The sequence below is a fragment of the Monodelphis domestica genome, chromosome 2 (genome assembly GCF_027887165.1).
Source record: "Monodelphis domestica isolate mMonDom1 chromosome 2, mMonDom1.pri, whole genome shotgun sequence".
Classification (NCBI taxonomy): domain Eukaryota; kingdom Metazoa; phylum Chordata; class Mammalia; order Didelphimorphia; family Didelphidae; genus Monodelphis; species Monodelphis domestica.
In genome coordinates this window covers 243080500-243107958 of record NC_077228.1, presented here as the reverse complement: position 1 = coordinate 243107958, position 27459 = coordinate 243080500, and the positions used below count along the sequence as shown (strand labels likewise).

General features: G+C 36.7%; 1 protein-coding gene across 8 annotated transcripts in view; it reads left to right on the top strand.

Annotated features, from left to right (window-relative positions):
* LOC100031384 (protein SCO1 homolog, mitochondrial) overlaps positions 1-27459 on the top strand; it is a 68552-nt gene that overhangs the window by 12927 nt on the left and 28166 nt on the right. For 4 of the 8 annotated variants that reach the window (XM_016430763.2, XM_016430760.2, XM_056817447.1 and 1 more), the window contains one exon: positions 19603-19718. In XM_016430763.2, the coding sequence (XP_016286249.1) occupies positions 19603-19718 (116 nt within the window). Of the gene's footprint in view, positions 1-16583; positions 17333-19602; positions 19719-21010; positions 21270-27459 lie in introns of those variants that run through there. The other 4 variants (XM_056817444.1, XM_056817443.1, XM_056817445.1 and 1 more) reach the window with 3 other exon arrangements.

Below are 27459 nucleotides of genomic sequence, written 5' to 3'. Positions count from 1 at the left end.
GGAATGACAGAGGGGGATTTCTGTTGGAAAGAATAGACTTAAACAATAGAATGACTTAAACAAGTAGAGGAATTACCTTTGGAAAGGAGTAAGTCTTCTTCATGTAAAACAGGGTGAAGGAGGAAAAAGTAGCACCAAATACCCGAGTGAACAAACTCAAGGTCAATGACCTTGCCAACACTTAAAACCAGAGATCCACATAGTGTTATAATTATTAGCCCTGAACATCCTCAGCAAGTGTTTATTTCTTTTAAGAGAGATAAAAAACAAGACACACTTGTCAGGGGACAGGGTAGGGGGTGGAAGTGGTTACAGGCTTTGTAGTATTCTGAGAAAAATTTCTGCCTAGCAGCATGAGATGTTCATCTGCAGCTTAAAATTTAGACCAGGATGAGCTTTAATAACAATAAGACAGCCTTGGAATTACCAAAGGGACTCAGGGATCATTCATGACTTGTCTGAATATTTCTTGTATAGGAATATCTGCAGGGTTACTTCCCATCAGGTGTCATTTTCTTATTGGATTAATCCCAATGTTCTTTATCAAGATCTAGAAACTAAGGCAATTATGATGACACACTATTAGAGGCAGGGCCATTCACAAACCCATTAGAATTTTAAACATATTCACATTCCCCTCTCTTGTTGGGAGGTCCAAGGAACTCCCAAGAAATCTCCAAGAACAAAGAGTTTAATAGAACATGAAGCTGGTAAGCATCTTTTTTTTTTTAACCTTACCTTTCATCTTGGAATCAAATAGCTCAAATGGAAAGTTTCCCTAACCACAGCTTAGGGTTGAATGCAAATAATCTTACTTTCAAAAAAGTTTACCAAGGGCTCATAAACATGTAAGATTAAGCATCTTTCAATTGATTTTCTTCTCAAGTTTTAAACTGATCCTGTTGTAACGATCAGTCTTTAGAAATCATTTCTGTTATGCACAAACATAAATTCTCAGTAACCCAATTTCATTGTTTGGGAATTTCAAGAGCCCAATTTCTTTGTCCATATAGATGTTCCACACAATGGTTAATAATTTTTTCCTAACAATTTTTAGGACTTCCTTAATATCTAAGTGTTCCAGTCATGCACCTCATCTCTTTCCACGAACCAGGAATAAGTTAATAAAGATCAGGCAATTTCCCAAGTGTCAGGTTTAATTTTTTTTCTTTCTTTGTTTTTTTGTTTTCTGAAACTCCACTTACACCACCCCCAAACCCATCTCTCTATGATCTGCTAACTATAAAACCAGGAATCTATAATGGCTAGAGTTGGGAGACTGTGAATACATGGTTGCTAGAAACTTATATGTATTCTCCCCAGTGAATTTTAGTTAAAGCCCTGTACTTTTCCAAAGAACTTTAATTAAAGCCCCTGAATTACATTGTTTCCTCCATATTCTGATCTAGAATTTCTTGTAACTTATATTTGCTTTTTTTTTTAAATTTAGTCAATTTAGAACATTATTCCTTGGTTACAAGAATCTTATTCTATCCCTCCCTCCACTAACCTCACCCTTCCTGTAACCCACACACAATTCCACTGGGTAATTTTGGTTACATTGGTTTTGTTTCTACAAAAACATTTTAACTTGATGTAATCAAAATATTTTTTTTTTACAGTTTGTGACTCTTTCTAAGTCTTGCTTGGTTTTAAAATCTTTCCTTTCCCAAAGGTCTGACATGTATACTATTCTATGTTCACATAGTTTTCTTATACTTTCCTTATTTATATTCAAGTCATTCACCCATTCTGAGTTTATCTTGGTGTAGGGTGTGAGGTGTTGATCCAAACCTAATCTCTCCCACAATGTCTTCCAATTTTCCCAGCAGTTTTTATCAAATACTGGATTTTTGTCCTAAAAGCTGGGGTCTTTGAGTTTGTCAAAGACTGTCTTACTGAGGTCATTTACCCCAAGTCTATTCCACTGATCCTCCTTTCTGTCTCTTAGCCAGTACTAAATTGTTTTGATGACCGCTGCTTTGTAATATAGTTTGAGATCTGGGACTGCAAGGCCACCTTCCTTTGTATTTTTTTCATTATTTCCCTGGATATCCTTGATCCTTTATTCTTCCAAATGAACTTTGTTATGGTTTTCTCTAATTCAGTAAAATAGTTTTTTGGTAGTTCAATGGGCATGGCACTAAATAGATAGATAAGCTTGGGTAGGATGGTAATTTTTATTATGTTAGCTCTTCCCACCCATAAGCAGTTAATGTTTTTCCAATTGTTTAGATGTAGTTTTAATTGTGTGGAGAGGGTTTGTAGTTGTGTTCATATAGTTCCTGTGTTTGTCTTGGCAGATAGATTCCTAAGTATTTATACTGTCTAGGGTGATTTTAAATGGAATTTCTCTTTCTAATTCTTGCTGCTGAGATGTGTTGGAGATATATAAAATTCTAATGACTTACGTGGGTTTATTTTGTATACTGTAACTTTGCTAAAGTTGTTGAATATTCCCCTAGCTTTTTAATTAATTCTCTAGGATTTGTTAAGTAGACCACCATATCATCTGCAAAGAATGATAGCTTGGTCTCTTCATTGCCAATTTTAATACCTTCAATTTCTTTTTCTTCTCTAATTGCTACTGCTAGTGTTTCTAACACACTGTTAAATAACAGAGGTGGTAATGGTCATCCTTGTTTCACTCTTGATCTTATTGGGAATGCATCTAGTTTATCCCCATTGTAGATGATGTTTGCTGATAGTTTTAGATAGATACTATTTATTATTTTTAGTAAAGATCCTTCTATTCCTATACTTCCTAGTGTTTTCAATAGGAATAAGTGTTGTATTTTGTGAAAGGCTTTTTCTGCATCTATTGTGATAATCATGGAATTTTTGTTGGTTTGCTTGTTAATATGGTCAGTTATGGTTTTCCTAATATTGAACCCTCCTTGCATTCCTGATATAAATCCCACCTGATCATAGTGAATAACCCTCATGATGACTTGTTGGAGTCTTTTTGGTAGTCTCCTATTTAAGATTTTTGCATCTGTTCATTAAGGAGATTGGTCTCTAGTTTTTTTTCTCCTTTTTTGACCTGCCTGACTTTGGAATCAGTACCATGTTTGTGTCATGAAAAGAATTTGGTAGAACTCCTTCTATACTTGTTATGTCAAATAGTTTGTATAGTATTGGGATTAATATGTTTGATAGAATTCACTTGTGAATCTTTCAGGTCCTAGGGATTTTTTCTTAGGGAGTTCTTTGATGGATTGTTCAATTTCTTTTACTGATATGGGATTCTTTAAGAATTCTATTTCTGAGGCAGTTTCAAGGTGGTGGCATAGAAGGAGCAGAATTTCAAACCTCTGAATACCCTTCCTAACCGATCACAAACTGAATGTTGCTAGGGGACTGAAAAACAAACTAAACAACAAGACAGAGCCAAGAAGCACTCTTGCTGGACTTAATTCAAAAGGAACGCCCCCCAAAAAGCCTGAATCCAAGAACACTTGGGTTTAAGGGGAAGACAGAAAGAAGGTCCCAGGACCCATCCCCACTCCCACCAAGAGCTCTGAGATGCCGGCGGCAGCGGAGAATTCTGGGCAGGCAAAGGTGCTGTTGTGGAGGGCATACCTTGAGAGCAGGGCAGTGTCAAGTTCAGAGCATCCAACACAGACAGCGAGGAAGGAGCTAGAGAGGGAGTGGAGACCTGGCAGCCTGCCCAGAGCTGTGGAGATCCTCCATATTTGCTCCAGCCTTCCAGAAGGTTTTGGACTCAGAGCACACCCAGCCCAACTAAGCTGAACTTAATCCCATCAAAAGTCTACAGAACTCAGGGAAGCCCAGGCTACATACCCATTCTCATTGACTGCTGGACTTTAATCCAATCAAAAGCCTCCAGAGGACAGGGAAGCTCAAACCCCCAACAACCCTCACCCAGAGACTATACTGAGAGCTCTTCTTTTAAAGCTCCAAGAGGGAAAACTGACAGAAGCCCCCAAAACCAAAAAAATGAAAGGAGCAAGAGCACAGACAAATATGGGGAATAAAGAAGGGGTGAATTTGAGCAAACAACAGAAAAAGAAGTAAGAAACTACAATAGACAGCTTCTACTCAGGAAATGGAACAGAGAGGGAGAGATCAGCAAACGATAAATCAGAAATCCCAGCAAATTGGATAGAGGCTGTGGAAGAACTCAAAACACAATTAAGAGAGGCTGAAGACAGTTGGGAAAAGAACTTAAAAATTAAGATAAGTCATCTGGAAACAGAGGCACTTGAACTAAAACAAGAAAATAGTGTCTTGAAAACCAAAATCAACCAGCTGGAAAATGAGGCAAAGGAGATGAAAGATGAAGTAAAGAGGATAAAAGATGACCTCCAAAGAAAATCAGACCAGAAGGAAAAGGATGACCAAAAAGCCAGAGATGAAATGCAATCTTTAAGAACCAGAATACAGTAACTGGAATTAAGTGACCTCACAAGGCAACAGGACACTATAAAACAAAATGAAAAGAATGAAAAAATTGAGGAAAATATGAAGCATCTCATTCACAAAACAGACGATTTAGAAAATCATTTGAGAAGAGACAATTTAAGAATCGTTGGTCTACCAGAAAACTTAAAGAAAAAGACTGGAAATAATACTACAGGAAATTATTCAGGAAAACTGTTCCGATATCTTAGAACAAGAGGGGAAAGTAGAGGTTGAAAGAATCCACAGATCACCTGTTGTATTTAATCCCCAACTGATAACACACAAGAATGTTATAGCCAAATTCAATAACTATAATACCAAAGAAAAGGTATTACAAGCTGCCAAGAAGAAGTCATTCAGATACCACAGAAACACAGTGAGGATAACACAGGATCTGGCTGCATCCACACTGAAGGACCTAAAGATATGGAATATGATATTCCAGAAAGCAAGGGAACTAGGTATACAACTAAGAACCAACTACCAAGCAAAATTGACTATATTCTTAAAGGAGAATGTATGATCATTCAACAGAATAGAAGAATTCCAAGCATTCATAAAGAAAAACCAGACCTGAACAGAAAATTTGATGTTCAAGTACCGAACTCAAGAGAAATCGTCAAAAGATAATTTAAAAAAGGGAGAAAAAGAAAAACAAAACAACAAAAAAAGTTAAAATTATATATAACCCTATAAGAAAAGAGGTCATTGGTAACTCTTAAAAACTGTTGCTATCACCTGGGCAGCTAGAAGAATTACACTTAGAGGGAACAGTGACAAACTGTATAGGATGAAAGGACAAGACATAAATAGGTATGTAGATATATACATGTATGAATACATATACATATACAAGTGTGTGTATGTGTGTGTGTGTGGGTGTGTGTGTGTGTGTGTGTGTAACCAGAGCTATAAAAAAGAGGTTAAAGTAAAAGAAATGGGAAAAGAAACAAATGGGAGTAAATTTATATGTCACAAAGAAGCTCATGGCGGGAGGGGGGAGAACATTGATATACTGAAAGGGTAAAGAGGTTGGAGATAGGAAATACCAACTCTTACGTGGTTTGAAACTGACCCAAAGAGGGAAGAACAAATCAATACATTGGGGCAGTGAATATATTTGTGCCCTATAGGGGAGTAGAAGGCTAAAAAACTGACTGGTGGGGAGGGAAGCAGTACAAGGGAGGGAGAGGGTAGGGGGACAATTTCAAAAAGACTACAGGGGAAAATGCGGGGGAGAATAAGAAGGGAGGGGGTAGAAAGAGAAGTAAAATAAGGGTGGGAACTAGGGGGATTGATTATAAAAAAACATTGGTGTAGAAGGAATTAAAGGAAAGAGTAAGACCTTCTGGGCCTCAACTGACAGAAAGAAGGCAGGAGCGGCAATCATGATATCATGATATCTGATAAAGGCAAAGCAAAAATAGACCTGATCAAAAGGGATAGGGAAGGGCATTATATTTTGTTAAAAGGGACTTTAGATAATGAGGAAATATCATCAATCAACATGTATGCACCAAATAATATAGCACCCAAATTTCTAATGGAGAAACTAGGAGAACTGAAGGAATAAATAGAAAGTAAAACCATATTAGTGGGAAACTTGAACTAACCATTATAAAATTTAGATAAATCAAATCAAAAAATAAATAAGAAAGAGGTGAAAGAAGTGAATGAAATCTTAGAAAAATTAGAATTAATAGACATATGGAGAAAAATAAATAGGGATAAAAAGGAATACACCTTCTTCTCAGCACCACATGGCACATTCACAAAGATTGACCATACATTAGGTCACAGAAACATGGCACACAAATGCAGAAAAGCAGAAATAATAAATGCAGCCTTTTCAGACCACAAGGCAATAAAAATAAAAATCAGTAATGGTACATGGAAAACCAAATCAAAGACTAACTGGAAACTAAACAATATGATACTCCAAAATCTTTTAGTTAGAGAAGAAATCATAGAAACAATAATTTCATCGAGGTAAATGACAATGGCAAGACATCCTTTCAAACCTTTTGGGATACAGCCTAAGAGGTAATCAGAGGTAAATTCATATCCCTGAGTGCATATATTAACAAACTAGGGAGAGCAGAGATCAATCAATTGGAAATTCAAATAAAAAAAACTCAAAAGCAACCAAATTAAAAACCCCCAGCAGAAAACCAAACTAGAAATCCTAAAAATTAAGGGAGAAATTAATAAAATCGAAAGTGATAGAACTATTGATTTAATAAATAAGACAAGAAGCTGGTACTTTGAAAAAACAAACAAAATAGACAAGGTACTGGTCAATCTAATTTAAAAAAAGGAAGGAAGAAAAGCAAATTAACAGCATCAAAGATGAAAAGGGGGACATCACCTCTGATGAAGAGGATATTAAGGCAATCATTAAAAATTACTTTGTCCAATTATATGGCATAAAATTCACCAATTTAAGTGATATGGATGAATATATACAAAAATACAAACGGCCTAGACTAACGGAAGAAGAAATAGAATTCTTAAATAATCCTATATCAGAAAATGAAATCCAACAGGCCATCAAAGAACTTCCTAAGAAAAAATCCCCAGGGCCCGATGGATTCACCAGTGATTTCTATCAAACATTCAGAGAACAGTTAATCCCAATACTATACAAACTATTTGACATAATAAGCAAAGAGGGAGTCCTACCAAATTCCTTTTATGACACAAACATGGTACTGATTCCAAAACCAGGCAGGTCAAAAACAGAAAGAAAACTATAGACCAATATCCCTAATGAATATAGATGCAAAAATCTTAAATAAGATACTAGCAAAAAGACTCCAGCAAGTGATCAGAAGGGTCATCCACCATGATCAAGTAGGATTTATCCCAGGGATGCAGTGCTGGTTCAATATTAGGAAAACCATCCACATAATTGACCATATCAACAAGGAAACCAACAAGAACCACATGATTATTTCAATAGATGCAGAAAAAGCCTTTGATAAAATAAAATACCCATTCCTATTAAAAACACTAGAAAGCATAGGAATAGAAGGGTCATTCCTAAAAATAATAAACAGTATATATCTAAAACCATCAGCTAATATCATCTGCAATGGGGATATACTAGATGCATTCCCAATAAGATCAGGAGTGAAACAAGGATGCCCATTATCACCTCTATTATTTGACATTGTACTAGAAACACTAGCAATAGCAATTAGAGAAGAAAAAGAAATTGAAGGCATCAAAATAGGCAAGGAGGAGACCAAGTTATCACTCTTTGCAGATAACATGATGGTGTACTTATAGAATCCTAGAGATTCAACCAAAAAGCTAATTGAAATAATCAACCACTTTAGCAAAGTTGCAGGATACAAAAAACCCCACATAAGTCATCAGCTTTTCTATATATCTCCAACACAGCTCAGCAGCAAAAACTAGAAAGAGAAATCCCATTCAAAATCACCTTAGACAAAATAAAATACCTAGGAATCTATCTCCCAAGACAAACACAGGAATTATATGAACATAACTACAAAACACTCGCCACACAACTAAAACTATACTTGAGCAATTGGAAAAACATTAACTGCTCATGGATAGGACGAGCCAATATAATGAAAATGGCCATCCTACCCAAACTTATTTATCTATTTAGTGCCATACCCATAGAACTCCAAAAATATATCTTTACTGATTTAGAAAAAACCATAACAAAATTCATTTGGAATAACAAAAGATCAAGGATATCCAGGGAAATAATGAACAAAAACACATATGAGGGGTCCTTGCAGGCCCAGACCTCAAACTATATTACAAAGCAGCAATCATCAAAACAATTTGGTACTGGGTAAGAGATAGAAAGGAGAATCAGTTTAATAGACTGGGGGCAAGAGACCTCAGCAAGACAGTATACGATAAACCCAAAGATCCCAGCTTTGGGGACAAAAATCCACTATTCGATAAAAACTGCTGGGAACATTGGAAGACAGTGTGGGAGAGATTAGGAATTGATCAACACCTCACACCCTACACCAAGATAAATTCAAAATGGGTGAATGACTTAAACATAAAGAAGGAAACCATAAGTAAATTGGGTAAACACAGAATAGTATACATGTCAGACCTTTGGGAGGGAAAGACTTTAAACCAAGCAAGACATAGAAAGAATCACAAAATGTAAAATAAATAATTTCGACTATATCGAATTAAAAAGCTTTTTTACAAACAAAACCAGTATAACTAAAATCAGAAGGAAAACAACAAATTGGGAAAAAATCTTCATAAAAACCTCTGACAAAGGTTTAATTACTCAAATTTATAAGAGCTAAATCAATTGTATAAAAAATCAAGCCATTCCCCAATTGATAAATCGGAAGGGACATGGATAGGCAGTTTTCAGATAAAGAAATCAAAACTATTAATAAGCACATGAAAAAGTGTTCAAAATCTCTTATAATCAGAGAGATGCAAGTCAAAACAACTCTGAGGTATCACCTCACACCTAGCAGATTGGCTAACATAACAGCTATGGAAAGTAATGAATGCTGGAGGGGATATGGCAAAGTAGGGACATTAATTCATTGCTTGTGGAGTTGTGAACTGATCCAACCATTCTGGAGGGCAATTTGGAACTATGCCCAAAGGGCGATAAATGAATATCTACCCTTTGATCCAGCCATAGCACTGCTGGGTCTGTACCCCCAAGAGATAATGGGGAAAAAGACTTGTACAAGAATATTCATAGCTGCACTCTTTGTGGTGGCCAAAAATTGGAAAACGAGGGGATACCCATCAATTGGGGAATGGCTGAACAAATTGTGGTATATTTTGGTAATGGAATATTATTTTGCAAAAAGGAATAATAAAGTGGATGAATTCCATGGAGACTGGAACAACCTCCAGGAAGTGATGCAGAGTGAGAGAAGCAGAACCAGGAGAACATTGTACACAGAGACAAACACACTGTGGTATAATCCAACGTAATGGACTTCTCTATTAGTGGCGGTGTAATGTCCCTGAACAATCTTCAGGGATCTAAGAGAAAAAACACTATCCATAAGCAGAGGACAAACTGTGAGAGTAGAAAGACCGAGGAAAAGCAACTGTCTGACTACAGGTGTTGAGGGGACATGACAGAGGAGAGACTCTAAACGAACACTCTAATGCAAATATTAACAACATGGCAATGGGTTCGAATCAAGAACACATGTGATACCCAGTGGAATCACGCGTCAGCTATGGGGGCTTGGGGGGGGAGGAAAAGAAAATGATCTTTGTCTTTAATGCATAATGCATGGAAATGATCAAATAAAATACTATAAAATTTTAAAAAATGAAAAAAAAAGTAAGACTTAAAAAGACTCACAAAATAAAATATAAATAATTTTGACTACATCAAATTAAAAAGTTTTTGTACAAACAAAACCAATGTAACTAAAATTAGAAGGGAAGCAACAAATTGGGAAATAATCTTGATAATAAAAACCTCTGACAAAAGTCTAATTACTCAAATTTATAAAGAGTTAAACCAATTGTACAAAAAATCAAGCCATTCTCCAACTGATAAATTGGCAAGAGACATGAATAGGTAATTTTCAGTTAAAAGAAATGAAAAGTATTAATAAACACATAAAAAAGTGTTCTAAATCTCTTCCACTAAATCTATTCCACTGATCTTCCTTTCTGTCTCTTAGCCAGTACCAAATTGTTTTGATGACTGCTCCTTTATAATATAGTTTGAGATCTGGAACTGCAAGGCCCCCTTCCTTTGTTTGTTTGTTTGTTTTTTATGAGTTCCCTGGATATCCTTGATCCTTTGTTCTTCCAAATGAACTTTATTATGTTTTTTTCTAAATCAGTAAAAAAAATTTTTGGAAGTTCAATTTGCATGACACTAAATAGATAAATAAGTTTGGGTAGGATGGTCATTTTTATTATATTGGCTCGTCCTACCCATGACAGTTAAAGTTTATCCAATTGTTCAAGTCTAGTTTTAGTTGTGTAGAGAGTGTTTTGTAGTTGTGTTCATATAGTTCCTGTTTTTGTCTCAGGAGATAGATTCCTAGGTATTTTATTTTGTCTAAGGTGATTTTGAATGGGATTTCTCTTTCTAGTTGTTGCTGCTGAGCTGTGTTGGAGATATATAGAAATGCTGATGACTTATGTAGGTTTATTTTGTATCCTGCAACTTTGCTAAAGTTGTTGATTATTTTGATTAGCTTTTTGGTTGAATCTCTAGGATTCTTTAAGTAGACCATCATGTCATCCACAAAGAGCGATAACTTGGTGTCCTCCTTGCCTATTTTAATGCCTCCAATTTCTTTTTCTTCTCTTATTGCTACTGCTAGTGTTTCTAGTATAATGTCAAATAATAGAGGTGATAATGGGCATCCTTGTTTCACTCTTGTTCTTATTAGGAATGCATCTAGTTTATCCCCATTGCAGATGATATTAGCTGATGGTTTTAGATATATACTGTTTATTATTTTTAGGAATGACCCTTCTATTCCTATGCTTTCTAGTGTTTTTAATAGGAATGGGTATTTTATTTTATCAAAGGCTTTTTCTGCATCTATTGAATTAATCATGTGGTTCTTGTTGGTTTCCTTGTTGATATGGTCAATTATGTGGATGGTTTTCCTAATATTGCACCAGCCCTGCATCCCTGGTATAAATCCTTCTTGATCATGGTGAATGACTCTTCTGGTCACTTGGAGTCTTTTTTGCTAGTATCCCATTTAAGATTTTTGCATCTATATTCATTAGGTAGATTGGTCTATAATTTTCTTTCTCTGTTTTTGGCTTGCCTGGCTTTGGAATCAGTACCACGTTTGTGTCATGAAAGTAATTTGGCAGAACTCCCTCTTTGCTTATTATGTCAAATAGTGTGTATAGTATTGGGATTAGCTGTTCTTTAAAGTTTGATAGAATTCCCTTGTGAATCCATCATGTCCTGTCAACTTTTTCTTAGGAAGTTCTTTGATGGGCTGTTGGATTTCATTTTCTGATATGGGATTATTTAAGAATTCTATTTCTTCTTCTGTTAGTCTAGGCAATTTATATTTTTGTAATTATTCATCCCTATCACCTAGGTTGGTACATTTATTGCCATATAGTTGTGCAAAGTAGTTTTTAATGATTGTCTTAATTTACTCTTCCTTGGAGGTGATGTCCCCCTTTTCATCCTTGATGCTGTTACTTTGATTTTCTTCTTTCCTTTTTTAATTAGATTGACTAGTACTTTGTCTATTTTATCTTGTTTTTTCAAAGTACCAGCTTCTAGTCTTGTTTATTCAATAGTAATATCACTTTTGATTTTATTAATTTCTCCCTTAATTTTTAGGATCTCTAGTTTGGTTTTCTCCTGGGGGATTTTAATTTGTTTGCTTTCAAGTTTTTTGATTTGCCTTTCCAATTCATTGATCTCTGCCCTCCCTAATTTGTTAAAATATGCACTCAAGGATATGAATTTTCCTCTTAAGTACTGCTTTGGCTGCATCCCATAATGTTTGAAAGGATGTCTCACCATTGTCATTTCCTCAATGAAATTATTGTTTCTGTTATTTCTTCTCTGACTAACAGATTTTGGAATATCACATTATTTAATTTCCAATTAATTTTTGATTTGGCTCTCCATGTAGCCTTACTGATCAATATTTTTATTGCCTTATGATCTGAAAAGGTTCCATTTATTATATCTGATTTTCTGCACTTGAATGCCCTGTTTCTATAACCTAGTGTATGATCTATTTTTGTGAATGTGCCATGTGATGCTGAGAAGAAGGTATATTCATTTTTTTCCCTCTTTATTTTTCTCCATGTGTCTATTAACTCTAATTTTTCTAAGATTTCATTCACCTCTTTTACCTCTTTCTTATTTATTTTTTCGTTTGACTTATCTAAAGTTTATAGTGGTTGGTTCAAGTCTCCCACTAATATGGTTTTACTGTCTATTTCCTCCTTCTGTTCTCCTATTTTCTCCATTAGAAATTTGGATGCTATACCATTTGGTGCCTACATGTTGATTAGTGATAATTCCTCATTGCCTATACTCCCTTTTAACAAAATATATTTACCTTCCCTATCCCTTTTAATCAGGTCTATTTTTGCTTTGGCTTTGTCAGATATCATGATTGCCACTCCTGCCTTCTTTTCTATCAGTTGATGCCCCAAAGGTCTTACTCCATCCTTTAATTCTAACCTTGTGGGTGTCAACCCATATCATATGTGTTTCTTGAAGACAACATTAGGTAGGGTTTGGGGTTCTAATCCAATATGCTATTTGTCAATGTTTTATGGGTGAGTTCATCCCATTCACGTTCAAAGTTATGAATGTCACTTGTGGATTTCCTGGAATTTTGATATCTTCCCCTAGATCTGACCTTTCTTCTTTAGCTATAACCTTTTGGATCAGTGATTTACTTTAGGTCAGACTCCCTAGTCCCCTCCCTTGATATGCTTCTCTTTCTAGCCCCTTTATTTTTATGTTCCCTTCCCCTCTCCCCTCTCCTTCCTTCCCTTTTTATACTGTCTTCTGCCCTCTTAATTTTCCTTTCTCTCTTACTCTGTTGGATAAGATATAATTCAGGATCCCAATGGATCTAGATGTTCTTCCCTCTCAGAGTTGATTTCACTGAGAGTAAGGTTTAAGTAATTCCACTTCACGTTCTCTTCCTCTCCTTCTCATATGTGAGTTCTTCCCCTCCCCTTCCCATGTGTATCTTTGTGTGGAAAAGATTATTCTATTTTGTCCCTCCTCCATATTTCTTCAATGATTTTCCCCTCCCTTTTTCTTTCTTTCCCCCCCTTCACCAAATCTTCTTGATGCCCCAATCTTTCCCTATGCATGATTCTTCTAACTACTCTCATGATGCATACAATTTTTGAGGGTTACACAATACATTTCCCCCCATATTAATATATAATTTGATATAAATGTAGTCCTTATAGAAGAGAGTTTGACTTAAAGAAAAAGATAAGAGCTTTCTCCTTTTCCTTTTGTTTCATATTTACTTTTTTTATGTTTCTCTTGCTTTCTGTGATTGGACATCAAATTTTCCACTATGTTCTTAGCAAATACTTGTAAATCTTCTATTTTGTTGAATGCCCATACTTTCCCCTGGAAGTATATAGTCAGTTTTGCTGGGTAGTTGATTCTTGGTTGGAGACCCAGCTCTCTTTCCTTTCTAAATATCGTGTTCCATGGTTTGCGGTCTCTTAGAGTTTTAGCTGCTAAGTCCTGTGTAATCCTTATGGGAGCCCCTCTATATCTGAAGCTCCTCTTCTTTGCTTCTTGTAGGATTTTCTCCTTAGCTTGGAAGTTCTTGAATTTGGCAATTACATTCCTGGGGGTTGTCTTTTGGGGATTTAGTATAGAGGGTTTTCTATGAACCCTTTCTATTTTTATTTTGCCCCCTTGCTCTAGAACATGTGGGCAATTTTCTTCTATAATCTCCTGTAGTATAGCATCAAGGTTTTGGTTTATCTCTGGTTTTTCGGGTGGACCAATGATTCTCAGGTTGTCTCTCCTTCCTCTGTTTTCCTGGTCTTTCACCTTGTCAGTGAGATTTTTTATGTTTTATTCTAATTCATTAATTTTTTGGCTTTGATTCATTAATTCTTGCTGTTCTGCGAGGTCACTGTCTTTCAGTCGCTTATTTCTGGTGTTTAGGGACTTGATTTGTTTTTCAGCTTGTTCTACCCTTTTGTTAGAGACTTCCCACTCTTTCTCCAATTGTGAAGCCTTATCTATCAGACTGCTGATCTCTTTGTCCCATTTTTTTCCCCCAGAAGGTTTCCATCTATTGGATAAGCTCCAATTTGAGTTCTTCCAGAGCTTGTGCATAATTTCCATTTTGGAGGGGATGTTTGGATTTTGTGTGGATTTCATCCTCTTTCTCTTCTTTACCTTGGGTACTCCTCCCATTAAAGTTTTTAATAGTCACTTTTTTCCCTTTCTTCTTGGAGGCTTGATTTTGGTCCATGTGAGCCATCCCTTTGGTGGTTATTTTCCCCTTTCCTTTTTGGTCCGAGGCCTGGGTGATTTGGGCGGGTTTTCTGTGGATTTAGGTTTCCTCAGACTGTGCTCACCATGCCCACCCCCTTGCTCAGCATGCCTACCCCCGTGCTCTGTGATCTCTTCTCATCCGTGCATAGGAATCTCCTGTAAAAGCGCTCTGTGGGGTAGATCTCTGGTATTCCCTGTCAGCTTACAGGGAGCCTGGCTCCCCCCCCCCCTTACTACAGCGAGGGGCAACACTTTCGTATTAGGCAGTTTTTACAGATTCTCGAGACTCCTCACTGTTTGCAGTTTGCAGGGACTCCGCAATCAGTGTGCGCTCCAGTGTGCAGGGTTCTCCCGTGAACCTGCCCTGAGAGGTCATTTCCTAGTATCTTTAGATCCCAAGGACCCTGGTGTGCCCCCCAGACAGAAACGTTCCTCACTCACTCACTGTTCCGGTGAGCACTCTGATCCCCTACTCTTATTCAGTGGCGGAAGTGGGGGGGGGGGTGAGGGTGGCTCAGTTCACGTTTTTGTGAAAGCTTTTCCTCCGTCTTATAGTTTGGCAATGTTCAAACCCCATGTACGTTCGTTTCTGTGGGGCACTGGAAATTCCCTCCTTCCGTTCTTCCAAAGCTGATTTTTATGCTCTTTTGAGGTAGTTTATTTTGTTCAGTGCCGGGGAGAGGAAACAATTCACTCCTAGATTACAGCCATGTTTACCCAGAAATCCCTTGGTGCCATCTTCTATTCCCCACCTCCCTTTTTCTTTCTTTGTATATCATCTTATAGCACTTAGTACCCCAATCTCTTCCTGTGAATGATTCTTCTAATAAATATAATAGTGAATATAATTTTGAGAGTTACAAATAATATTTTCTCCATGTATTAATATACATAATTTGATCTAATTGTAGCCCTTGAAGAATGTTTGAATAAAAAAAAATTTTCTCCTTTTCCCTCTCCTTTTTATTTACCTTTTCATGTTTCTCTTGATCTTTGTGTTTGGATATCAAACTTTCTCCTTAGTTATGGTCTTTTCTTTACAAATACTTGGAAATCTATTTTGTTGAATGCATCAGTTTTGATGGATAGGTGATCCTTGGTTGAAGACCCAATTCTCTTACCTTTCTGAATATCATGTTGCAAACCTTGCAGTCCTTTTTCGTGGAAGCTGCTAGGTCTTGTGTGATCCTTATTGGTGCTCCTTGGTATCTGAGTTGTCTTTTTTTGTCTTCTTGTAGAATTTTCTCCTTAGCTTGAAAGCTCTCGAATTTGGCAATTACGTTCCTGGGAGTTGTTATTTGGGGATTTAGTGTAGAGGGTGTTCTATGAACTCTTTCAAAGTCTATTTTGCCCCCTTGTTCAAGAACATCAGGGCAATTTTCTTGGATTATTTCTTGTAGTATGATGTCAAGATTTTTGTTGATTTCTCACTTTTCAGGTAGACCAGTGATTCTCAAATTGCCCCTTCGTGATCTGTTTTCCTGATTTGTCATCTTGTCAGTGAGATATTTTATCTTTTCTATTTTTTTTTCTTTTGACTTTGCTTTATTCTTGCTGTTTTGCAAGATCATTGTCATCCAGTTGCCTAATTCTGGTCTTTAAAGACTCAATTTCCTTTTCAGTTTGGTCTATCCTATTTTTCGTGGCTTCCAGCTGTTTCTCCAATTCGGAGTTCTTGTGGAGGTTTTCCCTTCCCTTTTTAGTCAGAAATCTGAGTGAGATGGACAGGCACTCTGTGTATGGAGTTATGGAGCAAGGATTTTGCCTGAGGCAAGGTCTCAAATCTCTGCAACTTCTGCTGTTCACTGCCCTTCTCTGCCCCACCTTCTCGAGAGCTCCCGCAGTCTGCACTCCCCAGTCCACTGGGGTTTCAGGTGTAGCTGTTTCAGGGGTAGGTCTTTGGTGGTCTTAGTCAGATCCCAAGGTCCTAGAGGTGTCCCTTGCTCACTCTAGAGGTGCCCCTTGCTTACTCGCTGATTCTGGCAAGTGCTGGCTCTGACTCTGGCTCCATAGGTGGGGTGCAGTAGGGTGGATCAGCTCAAGTTTGGGTGGGAGCTTTTTCAACCCCTTTCAGTGTGGAAATGCCCACATCCCATGTACCTTCAATGCTGTAGCCTACTGTAGAGTCCCTTCATTCTTATGAATTTATTTTCTTTGGTCTTTTTAGGTAGTCTATATCATTGGGTGCTGAGGAGAGGAAGAGCCCTGTGTCTAGACTGCTGCCGTGCTTACCTGGAAGCCCCCTTATATTTGCTTTTACAATTAAGACTCAAATAATTTTCACCTTACTGAGTAGTATTTTTTCCTTTTATTTGCCCAGTTAAATGTTTCCAAGATTTCAATTGTGACCTCACTCTTTAAATCAGCTTATGAAGCAGATTAGGCAAAATGTTTGTGACTGAAGTCCCCAAACTTAATCTTTCTACTTGGCTTGCCCTAGTAGGACCCAGAGCTAGACTTCTCATACTTTGAGTTTCCTTTATCCCTTGATCACCAGATACCACCTGCTTCCATGAGATAAACCAAAGTTTCCTGTAATCAGGCATACTTTGAGAGTAACAGAACAGCTCTCATTATCTCCCCTGACCATATAAAACAAGTTCTTTAGAGGGTCCTCATGTTTCAAATCTCTCAGAATAAAGCCTGCTGGCAAAGGTACTGTAGTGAGATCATTACTGACCATCTCAAAGAATGTTCATTCTCCTGGTTCCCTGGTACTCTGACAAAGTAAAACAGTCTTTGGTGCTGAAAAACAGTATGGGAGAATGAAAAGAAGCGGCTGTTATGAGATCTGGATACCATTCAAAGAAGGCAGAATGGGTCTGGGACTAGGGTCATAGTAAAGAGTCATTTATAAAACACTGGAGCTTAGTTCTCTTAGCTAATGAACCTTTTTTTTCTCTCATCCTCCATTTTACCTAAGGGACTGAATTTAGGCCTTGGCTCAGAGATGAACTGTTCATCTGACCTCTTAAAAAGTTGAGGTAAATTAGCTCATTCTCTCCAATGGATCTTGTAAACATAACCAACTTTTAAATTACAGTAATTTGGAGATAAAAGGAAAAGAACAAAACCAATGATTGCTAGGTGTATTAACAAAAAGCCAGATAGGGGGCAGCCCCCTTTGCATAAGAGTATACATACAATACAAATGCATTCAATCCCCCACAGTTCAAATCATCTCATCCCAAAGGTCACTGTGGATCTTCTGGTGCAATCTGTGGTTTCTGAAAGCATCTTCCTGGCATCTTCTCCAAACAGTTCACTTTCTGGATTCGGGGAGGTAGCAAGTTTCTTATCCTAAAATTACTCTCAAAAAGAATTTAAACTTTGTATTATAGGATAATTACACATTCCCCCCTGAGGAAGATGGTGAAAAACACAGGGATCACCCAGGGATGCATGGCTAAATTATGCGATATATGAATCAATTAGCAAAAGAAATAAAAAACATCAAAAAATCCAAATAATAGAGAAAAAATAATTTGTGGATGAAATATAAAATATCAAAGCCTTATGTGTAAAAATTCTAAGTAAAGAAAAATTAACCTATAACAGAGGTCCTTTAATTAGGGCCCAATTAAAGTGATTTATGTCCCAAAGGCCTGTTATGCACCTACCCAATTAGTAGTCAGGACCACAGAAAGTTTGCCCCACTATGAAAAACAGAAATGGTACTAATTTCAGCAGCAAATTGGGAAATAGCATTCTGTGGTCTGATTTTACCTTTTTTCTCATGGATCTATAGCCAGGATGGCAACCAAATGAGGTGCTTTATAGAATATGGGATGGGAAAGACCTGTTTCTGACATATGTCAAAACAGCCACAATCATGTCCCAACTCAGGAAGGAAAAAGGGAGCTAGCCATGGAAAAACACCCTATTGATCTCCTGTCTATATTAGCATATAACTACAGAAAGTCAGTGGCCTCCTGGGAGATATAGTTCAAAGGCATAAGATTTCCAATTACATATTTAGTACAGCTATAACCATCATCAGAATTAAGATATTTTCATTGTTAAACTACAACACCTTCTTTACATATTACACCTATTTTTGTTAAAGAAATAAATGTAGCTTTAACACATTTCTCCTGTTTGTTTTGAATATTTAATTTCTTTATTTTAAATGAAAAGTTTCTTTAATCACAAAAATTAATCTGATTTCAACAGTAAAAATATAGATACATAGCTAATGATCTTTACTTTTTTCTGCGAAAGTAGAAAGAAACAAGTGAGCCAACTTTTTTGATTCCTGAATAGTTCCCTAATTTAAAATTAATTAGTCCAAAAAAAGAAAATGCATTTTCTACACCTGTGGAAGGTAAAAGAGAAGTGAAATTATTGTCTTACATACCCTCATGAAACTAGGTGAAATATCTCCTGCCATTTCACTGATGTGACTTTCTTTAAAATTTTATCAACATAGATTCTTAAATAGTTTAGTCTTAGCCAAGATATTTATTAAAGTGGATGTTGTAGAAGGGTGGTCCAGATAGATCCTATATTAATAGTTAGAAATTGACATTATGACTAAGCATGAAAGGTATTTACAAGGAAATATCTCTAAAGATATTACATAACTTGCTGTGAACTTAAGATATTTTCTTTTAAAATTTGCACAGTTATATAATCTTCACTATATGCTTTAAGGTATCTGTATTCTTTGATAATTTTTTGACCCATATGTCCTAAGTGAAGTCTTTACTTAGGTAGTTACTTCTTTGTTAACTTCAAAAAGTGATTTAAATGAAAAGAAACGATCAAAAAAAAAGATCTGGATTTGACTCCTTCTTCTATCCTTACCTTGATTAAGTTACAGGATTTACTTGGACCTCAATTCTCTCACTGGTAAAATGAAAAGATTGGATTAGATAATTTCTGATGTACCTTCCTTTTCTAATATTCTAAAAGTCTCTAAAATATATGCAGCCTGTCATTCTAGTGGTATTTACTATTAAAGAGTTGATCTATATTAGAATAATTCTCATGACCTTACCAGGGAAATTTTTAGCAGTTTTACAGGTTCCAGATTTTTGGAATCAAGCAAAATCATAGGGTGTATCTCATATTTCATTCAACATATTTTATTTAATACTGATATTTAGTGCTGACTTTTCAAATAGAGAAGGCTGTTTTGCTCTTATTTCATTAATACTATGTTTATTTGTTGGTTTCCTTTATAGAATTTTCTCCCAAGCTAGTTGGCTTGACAGGTGCTCCAAAAGAGATTGATCAGGTTGCCAGAGCATATAGAGTTTATTACAGCCCAGGACCCAAGGATGAAGATGAAGACTACATAGTAAGTAAATGCCTAGTTCTAGCCCTAATTTTGTTTGTTCCCAAAGTAATCTCTAGAGAATATCATTGGAGTCAAATAATCGGAATCAAAGATTTTTTAAAAAGAAAGAGAATTGTACCAGCTACATGTAGTTGTTTAAGAAAGTATTTCAAGTTCAGAATAGATAAGGAATAAATTACAAACTTTTAGGATGTAGTTGGACTTCCAACATAAGTCTTTTGGACACTTAACCTAAAATCATTTTATAAATAAGGAAGAAGTTATCATTTGTGGACTGATTAGATTTTCATTGTTTAAATTACTTTGTTTCCCCAAGTCCCCTCCTCAAAAATGTATGAAAAACCCAGTGCTATGTAATAGTTGTTTTGTTTTTTTTTTTGTATCATGGCATATGTTTACAGTTTGCATATTTGAAACACTGGCAGTCCTTGAAAGAGGTAAGAGAGAAGTTCCAAATAAAAATTAATATAGGGAATTCTCAACTCATGAGCATCTGAACTATAGAGACCCACCACAGAGTCCTATATTATTTATCTGTGGGTGGGTGACCTGAGAAGGAGAATGGAGGGTAGAGGAATATGGATGTGAGATAGATAAGGTAATCAGGTCAAGAGAGGCAGGAATAACGATTCAGACACCACAAGTTAAAACATCTGGGGAGATGCAAACTCCGTAATTACCTCTCTAGAAAGAGAAAGCAAGTGGAGGAATTATAAGTATGAAGACCAAGAGAACCTGTGTGGAGCACAGGACTCCGGGATATCCCTCATGGGCCACACGGCCAAGAGATTAATGGGAGATGTGCGGGGTAGCTGTGCTGCGTAAGTCAGTCAGACAGGAGGAACATAATAAGCCACAGCAAGATCAAGGCCGTAAGAGGCAAGAGGGAGAGCAAACCCTGTGAAAGTAAGAGGTGTAAGAGAAGAGAAGGGAAGAGAGGAGGCTTGCACATGTTCCCCAGCCTTTATTGGGAACCTTAGGTCAAGTGGGAGGTGATTAATGCATATGTGACATGATAAAGGTTTTTACTTTGGTAGCATTGACAGTGACGGAATCACAGAGGAGGAAATTAATCCAACCCGTGCTTTGCAAATGAATGTGACTGAGCCAGGGCAGCGTGGCTGTCAACGCCCAGTCCAGGAATTTGCTAGTCCTTTGGACTGTCCCTTTCCATACAATGAAACATCAAGTGGTCTGACCATGTGTCTGGTAAATGAATATACAGGATACAATGGTTGGTTGTCTCTCGAACTGAGGAAGACAATTGTCTTTGTGCGTTTTTGTGCACAAAGACACCTATGCTTGTAGATTTAAGTGGAAAAGCCGATGCACAGAGACAGTCCCACTCTCGGCGTTGGAAGCTTGGGTCCAGTGGCAGGAAAAGTCGTTACACGTGGAGACTTCCTCAGCTGCATTGGATGGCCATGTTGTCTTTTGTGCTCCAACACGCCCTAAGCACTCCATAATGCCTTGCTGCGTCGCCATCTCAGCCGTTGAACCTTCTTGTTGGTTTCTTCTGCCTGTTCCACCGAAGCAGTCTTCACATGCTGGGTGAGCAAAGCCCTAGTTCACCAGGGGTAGACGATTTGATGGCTACCCTCACAAGGTTTAGCCAGCCTGTCGAAGCCGTTGCCCGGGGTGTGGCCACTGCCACATGCTAGCAGCTACTGGGAGCCACAAGTGAGAGCTGGGTGTCAGGTGAGGGTCTGAGGCTGGAGGGCTGCCCTAGAAGGGCATGACAAGCCCTCCATACCAGAGATATTACCCCTCCCAGAGCACCCCATACACCCCACAGGATACAATATCAATACATCAGTCATACTTCCGAGATGCTAAGATGCCTGGTATGCTACATGAACATATAAAGGGCTGACCTACACTACATCATAGGTAGTAAAAATCTTACAGATGCATGGAAAAGGAGGCTTCAGGTTCCTTTCTTGGTCAATGGTTAGTGCAGTTGCCTTGGAGAACATAAGATTTCCCTTTGTAAAGATTAAAATTAATATACAATAACTAAATATTGTATTTTATAAAGTTTTATTAATAATAACTAAAGCAAAAGAACTGCCTGAACTTGACCCAGTTGCAGGTCAAAGAGATCACGAGGGAGGAGTTACAGTCACTTAAATACAATCATGCAAAAATGTGAGGATGTAGGAAAAAGGGAATTTTGGGAATACTCGGGACTTCTGGGAAATAAAATCCAAAGGTAGAAAATCCCCATTTATATACATCCCCCTGTGATCCTGATTGGAGACCAGTCTCCCCAAAAGGATCATGGAAACATAACTAATATAAATTGCAATAATTTGTGGATAAAAAGGAAAAAAAGAACAAAACTAATGATTACTAATTTGACAAAAAGCCAATTTGGGGGCAGTCCCCTTTGGCATAAGAGTATACATTCAAAACAAAGGCATTTCAACCCCCCATAGTCCAATTCATATCCCAAACTTAACTCTGGATCTTCTGGAGCGGCATATGGTCTCTGCAGGCACCTGTACATTGCCTTCTCCAAAAAGTTCACCTTCTGGGTTCTGGGAGGTAGTCTCTTGTTCTTAATTAGGCTCAAATTCAAGTTAAAGTTCACAACAATAACATAGTAATCCCTGAGGAAAATAATAATACATTCCCCTCTGAGGAGGATATAGAGATACAGGGCTGAGTTATGAGGTATATGAATCAATTTGCAAAAGAAAACACAAAATGTTTTTTTTAATCCAATCAAAAATGAAAAATAACTTGTGGATAAAATATAAAATATCAAAGTCTTGTCTAGAAAATCTAAGTAAAAGAAAAATCTATAACAGTTCCTTGAATCAGGTCCCAATTAAAATGATTCAAGCAATTATGCATTTACCTAATCAATAGGCAGGACTGCAGAAAGTTTGTCACATCATGAAAGACAGAAAAGGGATGAGATTTCATCAGCAAATGAGAGCCAGGATGGCAGTGAAAATGAGGCGCTTGATAGAATGTGACTCTAGGAAGTCCTGCATTTACATGTTAAACAGCTGCAACCTTGAACCTCAAACAAGTTCATGTCCTCTTGTCTTGGCTCAAAATTACATCAATCCCACTGGGATCGGTCTCTTTGATTTTGTGCTCCAAAGGTACTATGCTGGTGCTCTGTGCTTCTGTAGCACTGTACAGTGGCTCGTTTTGTATTCCTCTTCTGGAATCAGACAAAATCATTAAAATCTCATAATTCTTTTAAACAATGGCATCATTTCTAGAGTCTAAAGATTTTTGGGTATGCATTGACATTAGGTCGAATGCATTTTAAACTTATATTACTGCAAAATCAAAAAAGTTAAAGAAAAATCTCAATACTATTGACATGTGCTTCAAATACAAAAAAAGGAGAGAAAAAATAAAACTCAGATACTATATAGCACATGCAAAGAAAAACAGTAATAAAAACGTTTTAAAAATAAAAAATATATACCTTAAAATGATTCATTATTAAAGAAAGGGATTGACTAGATTAATACAGATAAACTTAAAAAAATGTAAACCTTAAAGCAATCAGTAAATGCAATAATATAAGCAAATGAGAAGGTACAGGCAGACAGTGCAGTCAAAATCCTTTTCCTCAATCCAATAGACTGGTTTTATATTATAGGAGGAGAATAAACTCAAAATAGTTAGCAATAAACTTCCAGATCTCTTTTAAAGTTTCCTTTCCCTACCCCAGTATTGATCATCCATTCAGACTTTTTTTGTCAGAGAAGCACAGGGCAAAATCTCCACTCTGCATGTTAAGAGCAGCAGTTAAGACTTTTAGAACTTTGTCAAAATATTTCAGGTTGGTTTGTAGTGTAAGCAGAAGGAAATAAAGTGGGAAATCTCCAATGAAAATTAAAACTCCCAGGAAAAGAATTAAGCAGATCCAAACTCCACTTTTTAGCTCTACCAACTCAAACTGTTGTTTCAGAGTTTCAACCATACTTTGCAATATCATTTTTCCTGAGAGACAGGGTCAAAACCCACATGGGGTGAGGAAAGGGTTTGGGATGGAAGATTTTTATGTGCCACCCTCTGTGGAAAAAAAAAAACAAAAACAAAACGTGGCTCGGAATGCCAGGCAGATCTGGTCACAAGCTGTTGGAGGGATGGAGACTGGGTGGTGTAAATGTTAAAAACTGCCAAAACTGTAAAGGTTTCGGCCAAACTGGTAAAGATAATTTTTAGTGTTTTGACTTAAAATCTAAATAAGTGGTCGCCATGGGAAATTCCCAAATATGAAAAATACCCAAGTCAGCTGGGGATTTATGGAGATTTTAATTAATATAAATGAATGAATTAAGAGAGAGAGAGAGAGAGAGAGAGAGAGTCAGTCTTTATCACTCACCAGAAAATCGTCTCCAAGCAAGCTGCAGTCCTCCACTGAATCTCCTGAACTGAGTTCAGAGTCTAACTCCACGCCGAATTCAATTGCGAACTCCATTCAAAATCTCCTCACTTCAATTCTGAACTCCAACTCACTTCCACTCAAATTCAAAAACTCCCTGAATCTTACCCCTTCCTTTTAAAGAAATTTTCTCTTATGTCACCTCCCCTAAATTTTCACGTCTTATCAATCACAGTAGACGCTTTTCCCCAGGACTGCCCATTCCTAGTTCACATCTTCTTTGGTTCTCACATTCTCTGGTTAGAATAAATCCTCTGAGTATTTCACACCTCTTTTGTTAAGCTTGCCTTTTGTAAGTTGCTTGACCTTTTAGGTCCTAATTTAACCTTTATAGGTACTTAGCACCTTTTTGTATTAGATCTAAAAATAGACCACTTAGCTTAAGGTTCTAGCTTTACTATAAGAGTTGGGGACTTTTCATTGTTCAATCAGGAGTTTGCAACTTTATCTTCCCCTAAGGCACTGTAGGGTGGAGTAATTTTAAAAGTTCCCAACACATTCCTGATTAAGTAACTTCATTGTTAAAAATGGGGAATAGCTTAATCAAATCTTCTAAGGTAGAGTCTGAGTAGTTTTAAGATTCACAGCAGGTACATACAGCTCAGGCTGAATCAGGAGCAGGCAGAGTGCAGTGGCCATGATGATGCAAAAACAGGTGGGCAGGCAGGAACACAGGCTTGAAAAATATATCTATTTGATCTTAAAAATATTTGAGAGTTCTATCCCTTTGTGATCAGCCAAAAATGTAAAGAATAAAATTAATATATAATTACTAAATATTACATTTTATTAATAATAACTAAAGTAAAAGAACTGCCTGAACTCAGCCTGGTCTCAGGTCAAAGAGAGCACGAGGGAGGAGTCAGAGTCACTTAAATACAATCATGGAAAAACATGAGGATCCAAGATAAAGGGAATTTGGGGAAAAATTAGGGACTTCTGGGAAATGAAGTCCAAAGGGATAAAATCACCATTTATACACATTCTTATCCCTAATTACAATTTCCCATAAAATTGATATCTGGAATACTACTATCAATCTGTGCTAAATATCTGAAATTATGTTTTTAGTTACATGAACTTTGGACATCCACCATTTGTAGTTTTATTTCTATGGGAAAATATGTTCTAATTTAAGGTTGGTGACTTAATTTTAGAGTAGAACTCATGCTAAATTGGGTTCTACTCATGAAAAGAACTTGAATCCATGTGAAGGTCTCTAGCCTTAAAACTTAATACTGAAGTATAGATAATCAACTCCCTGCCTTGCCTACTCCTTTCCCATAGGTCCCCAGATGATCCAGCACCAGACTTTTACCCATGAGTAGCCACTGTACTTCCAGCAGAGGTGAAATAGGGAGATCCTATCTTATAGTGTAAGCAATATGTCTCTTGTTTCACAACATGATGAACTTGGAAGTATATATACAATAATAAGTGTACAATCTATATAATATTATCTGCCTTCTTGGGGAGGAGAGAGGGATAGGGATAGAGAATGAGACATAGATTTTTGGATGTAGCTGATGTGAGAATTTGTTTCTCTTGGATATGCATATTATAATTATCATACTCATAAAATGGACCAGTAGAGGGAGCCATAATTCAGGTCCTCAGGTTTTTGTTGACAGAGGATGTAATTATGTTTCTTAATTAGGCATAGACTTTTCCACATAACAAGAGTGGTAGACCGTGAGATCCATAGAAGAAAAGACCATAGAACAGTTACTTTAAAGTTAGGATGGACCTCAAGGGCCCTCTGATCTGACTCCCTCATTTTATAGGAGAAAAATGAAGTTAAGGAAGTTAAGTGATTTAAGGTCCTTCCAGTAATAAGTTACAAAGGTAAATTTTGATTCATGATTCCAAAACTTTCCTCTTTACCACACTGATTTCCTTCATTGTAATCTTTAAGAAGTTCTGACCCAGTGTGGTATTCCCTTCTGAAATCCCAAGGAGGCTGAAACTTCTGGCTATCTAAAACTCCAAGTATTTTGAGGTGCAGTGAGCTAAGCTGATCAAATGTTCTCACATCGACCAGCATCAAGATTGTAAAATCTCAGGATCCGAGAAGATGTGGACAATCAGTTTGCCAACAGAAGGGTAAATTGGCCCAGTTTGAAAATCTAGCTGGATTAAGATTCTATGTTAATCAGTAGTAGAATTTTACCCATGAGTAGCCATTGTACTTCCAGCAGAGGTGAAATAGGGAGATCCTATCTTATAGTGTAAGCAATATGTCTCTTGTTTCACAACATGATGAACTTGGAAATATATATACAATAATAAGTGTACAATCTATATAATATTATCTGCCTTCTTGGGGAGGAGAGAGGGATAGGGATAGAGAATGAGACATAGATTTTTGGATGTAGCTGATGTGAGAATTTGTTTCTCTTGGATATGCATATTATAATTATCATACTCATAACAAATCATTATATTATTCTTGTGTTACATGTTATGTTATATATTAAAAAATAAAAAGAAATAAGTAAAGTTGTGGGATGAGGCCCCTTTAATTGCTAAAAGAATAAAAGTTAAGCAGCCATAAAGCTTTGAATTGCTATAGAACTGCCTCATATTTTGGAAAATTAATCAAGTACATCCAAATTTTAAAAATCTCTGTACCTAAAATCTTTACACAAAACCTTCATAATTCCACTGGAAAATAATTTCTGTAAATACACACTAGTGTTGAATTAGAAAAGCAGATAATTTGCTTCTTATTCTAGAAAACACAACATCAATTTCAAAAAACAGTTACATGTGAGAGATACAGTCTAAAATCTATCTAGGTAAATAGTTCATATAACAAAAAGCTTACTACTAAACCAGATTACCAAGCCCTTCTTTTTTTTTTCATACTTGTCTCTGTCACTCTTTCACTTTTTCCTTTCATTTTTGGTTTTTTCTTAGATTCAAGTTCTCTATGTCTTGCCTTCTCTGTTGTTCTTCTCTTTTCTCCCTCTCTACTATCCCTACCTTTCTTCTTTAACAATTATATGGAGAGTTCTCTTTTCCTAAGTTAATATGTACTTAACATTGTCTCTTCCTCTATTTATTTATTAGAATCCTTACCTTTTGTCTTAGAATTAATACTAAATATTGGTTCCAAGGCTATTGGTAAGGGCTAGGTAATGGGAGTTAAGTGTCTTGTACACAGTAATACAGCTAGGAAACATCTGAGACTACATTTGAACCCAGGACCTGCCTGGCTTTCAATGCACTGAGCTACCTAGCTAGGGGGAGATAAGGAAAGATACCGACCTTCAATAAATATTAATTGATCCCAAACAATAACTAGAGCAATCCCAGAAGAAA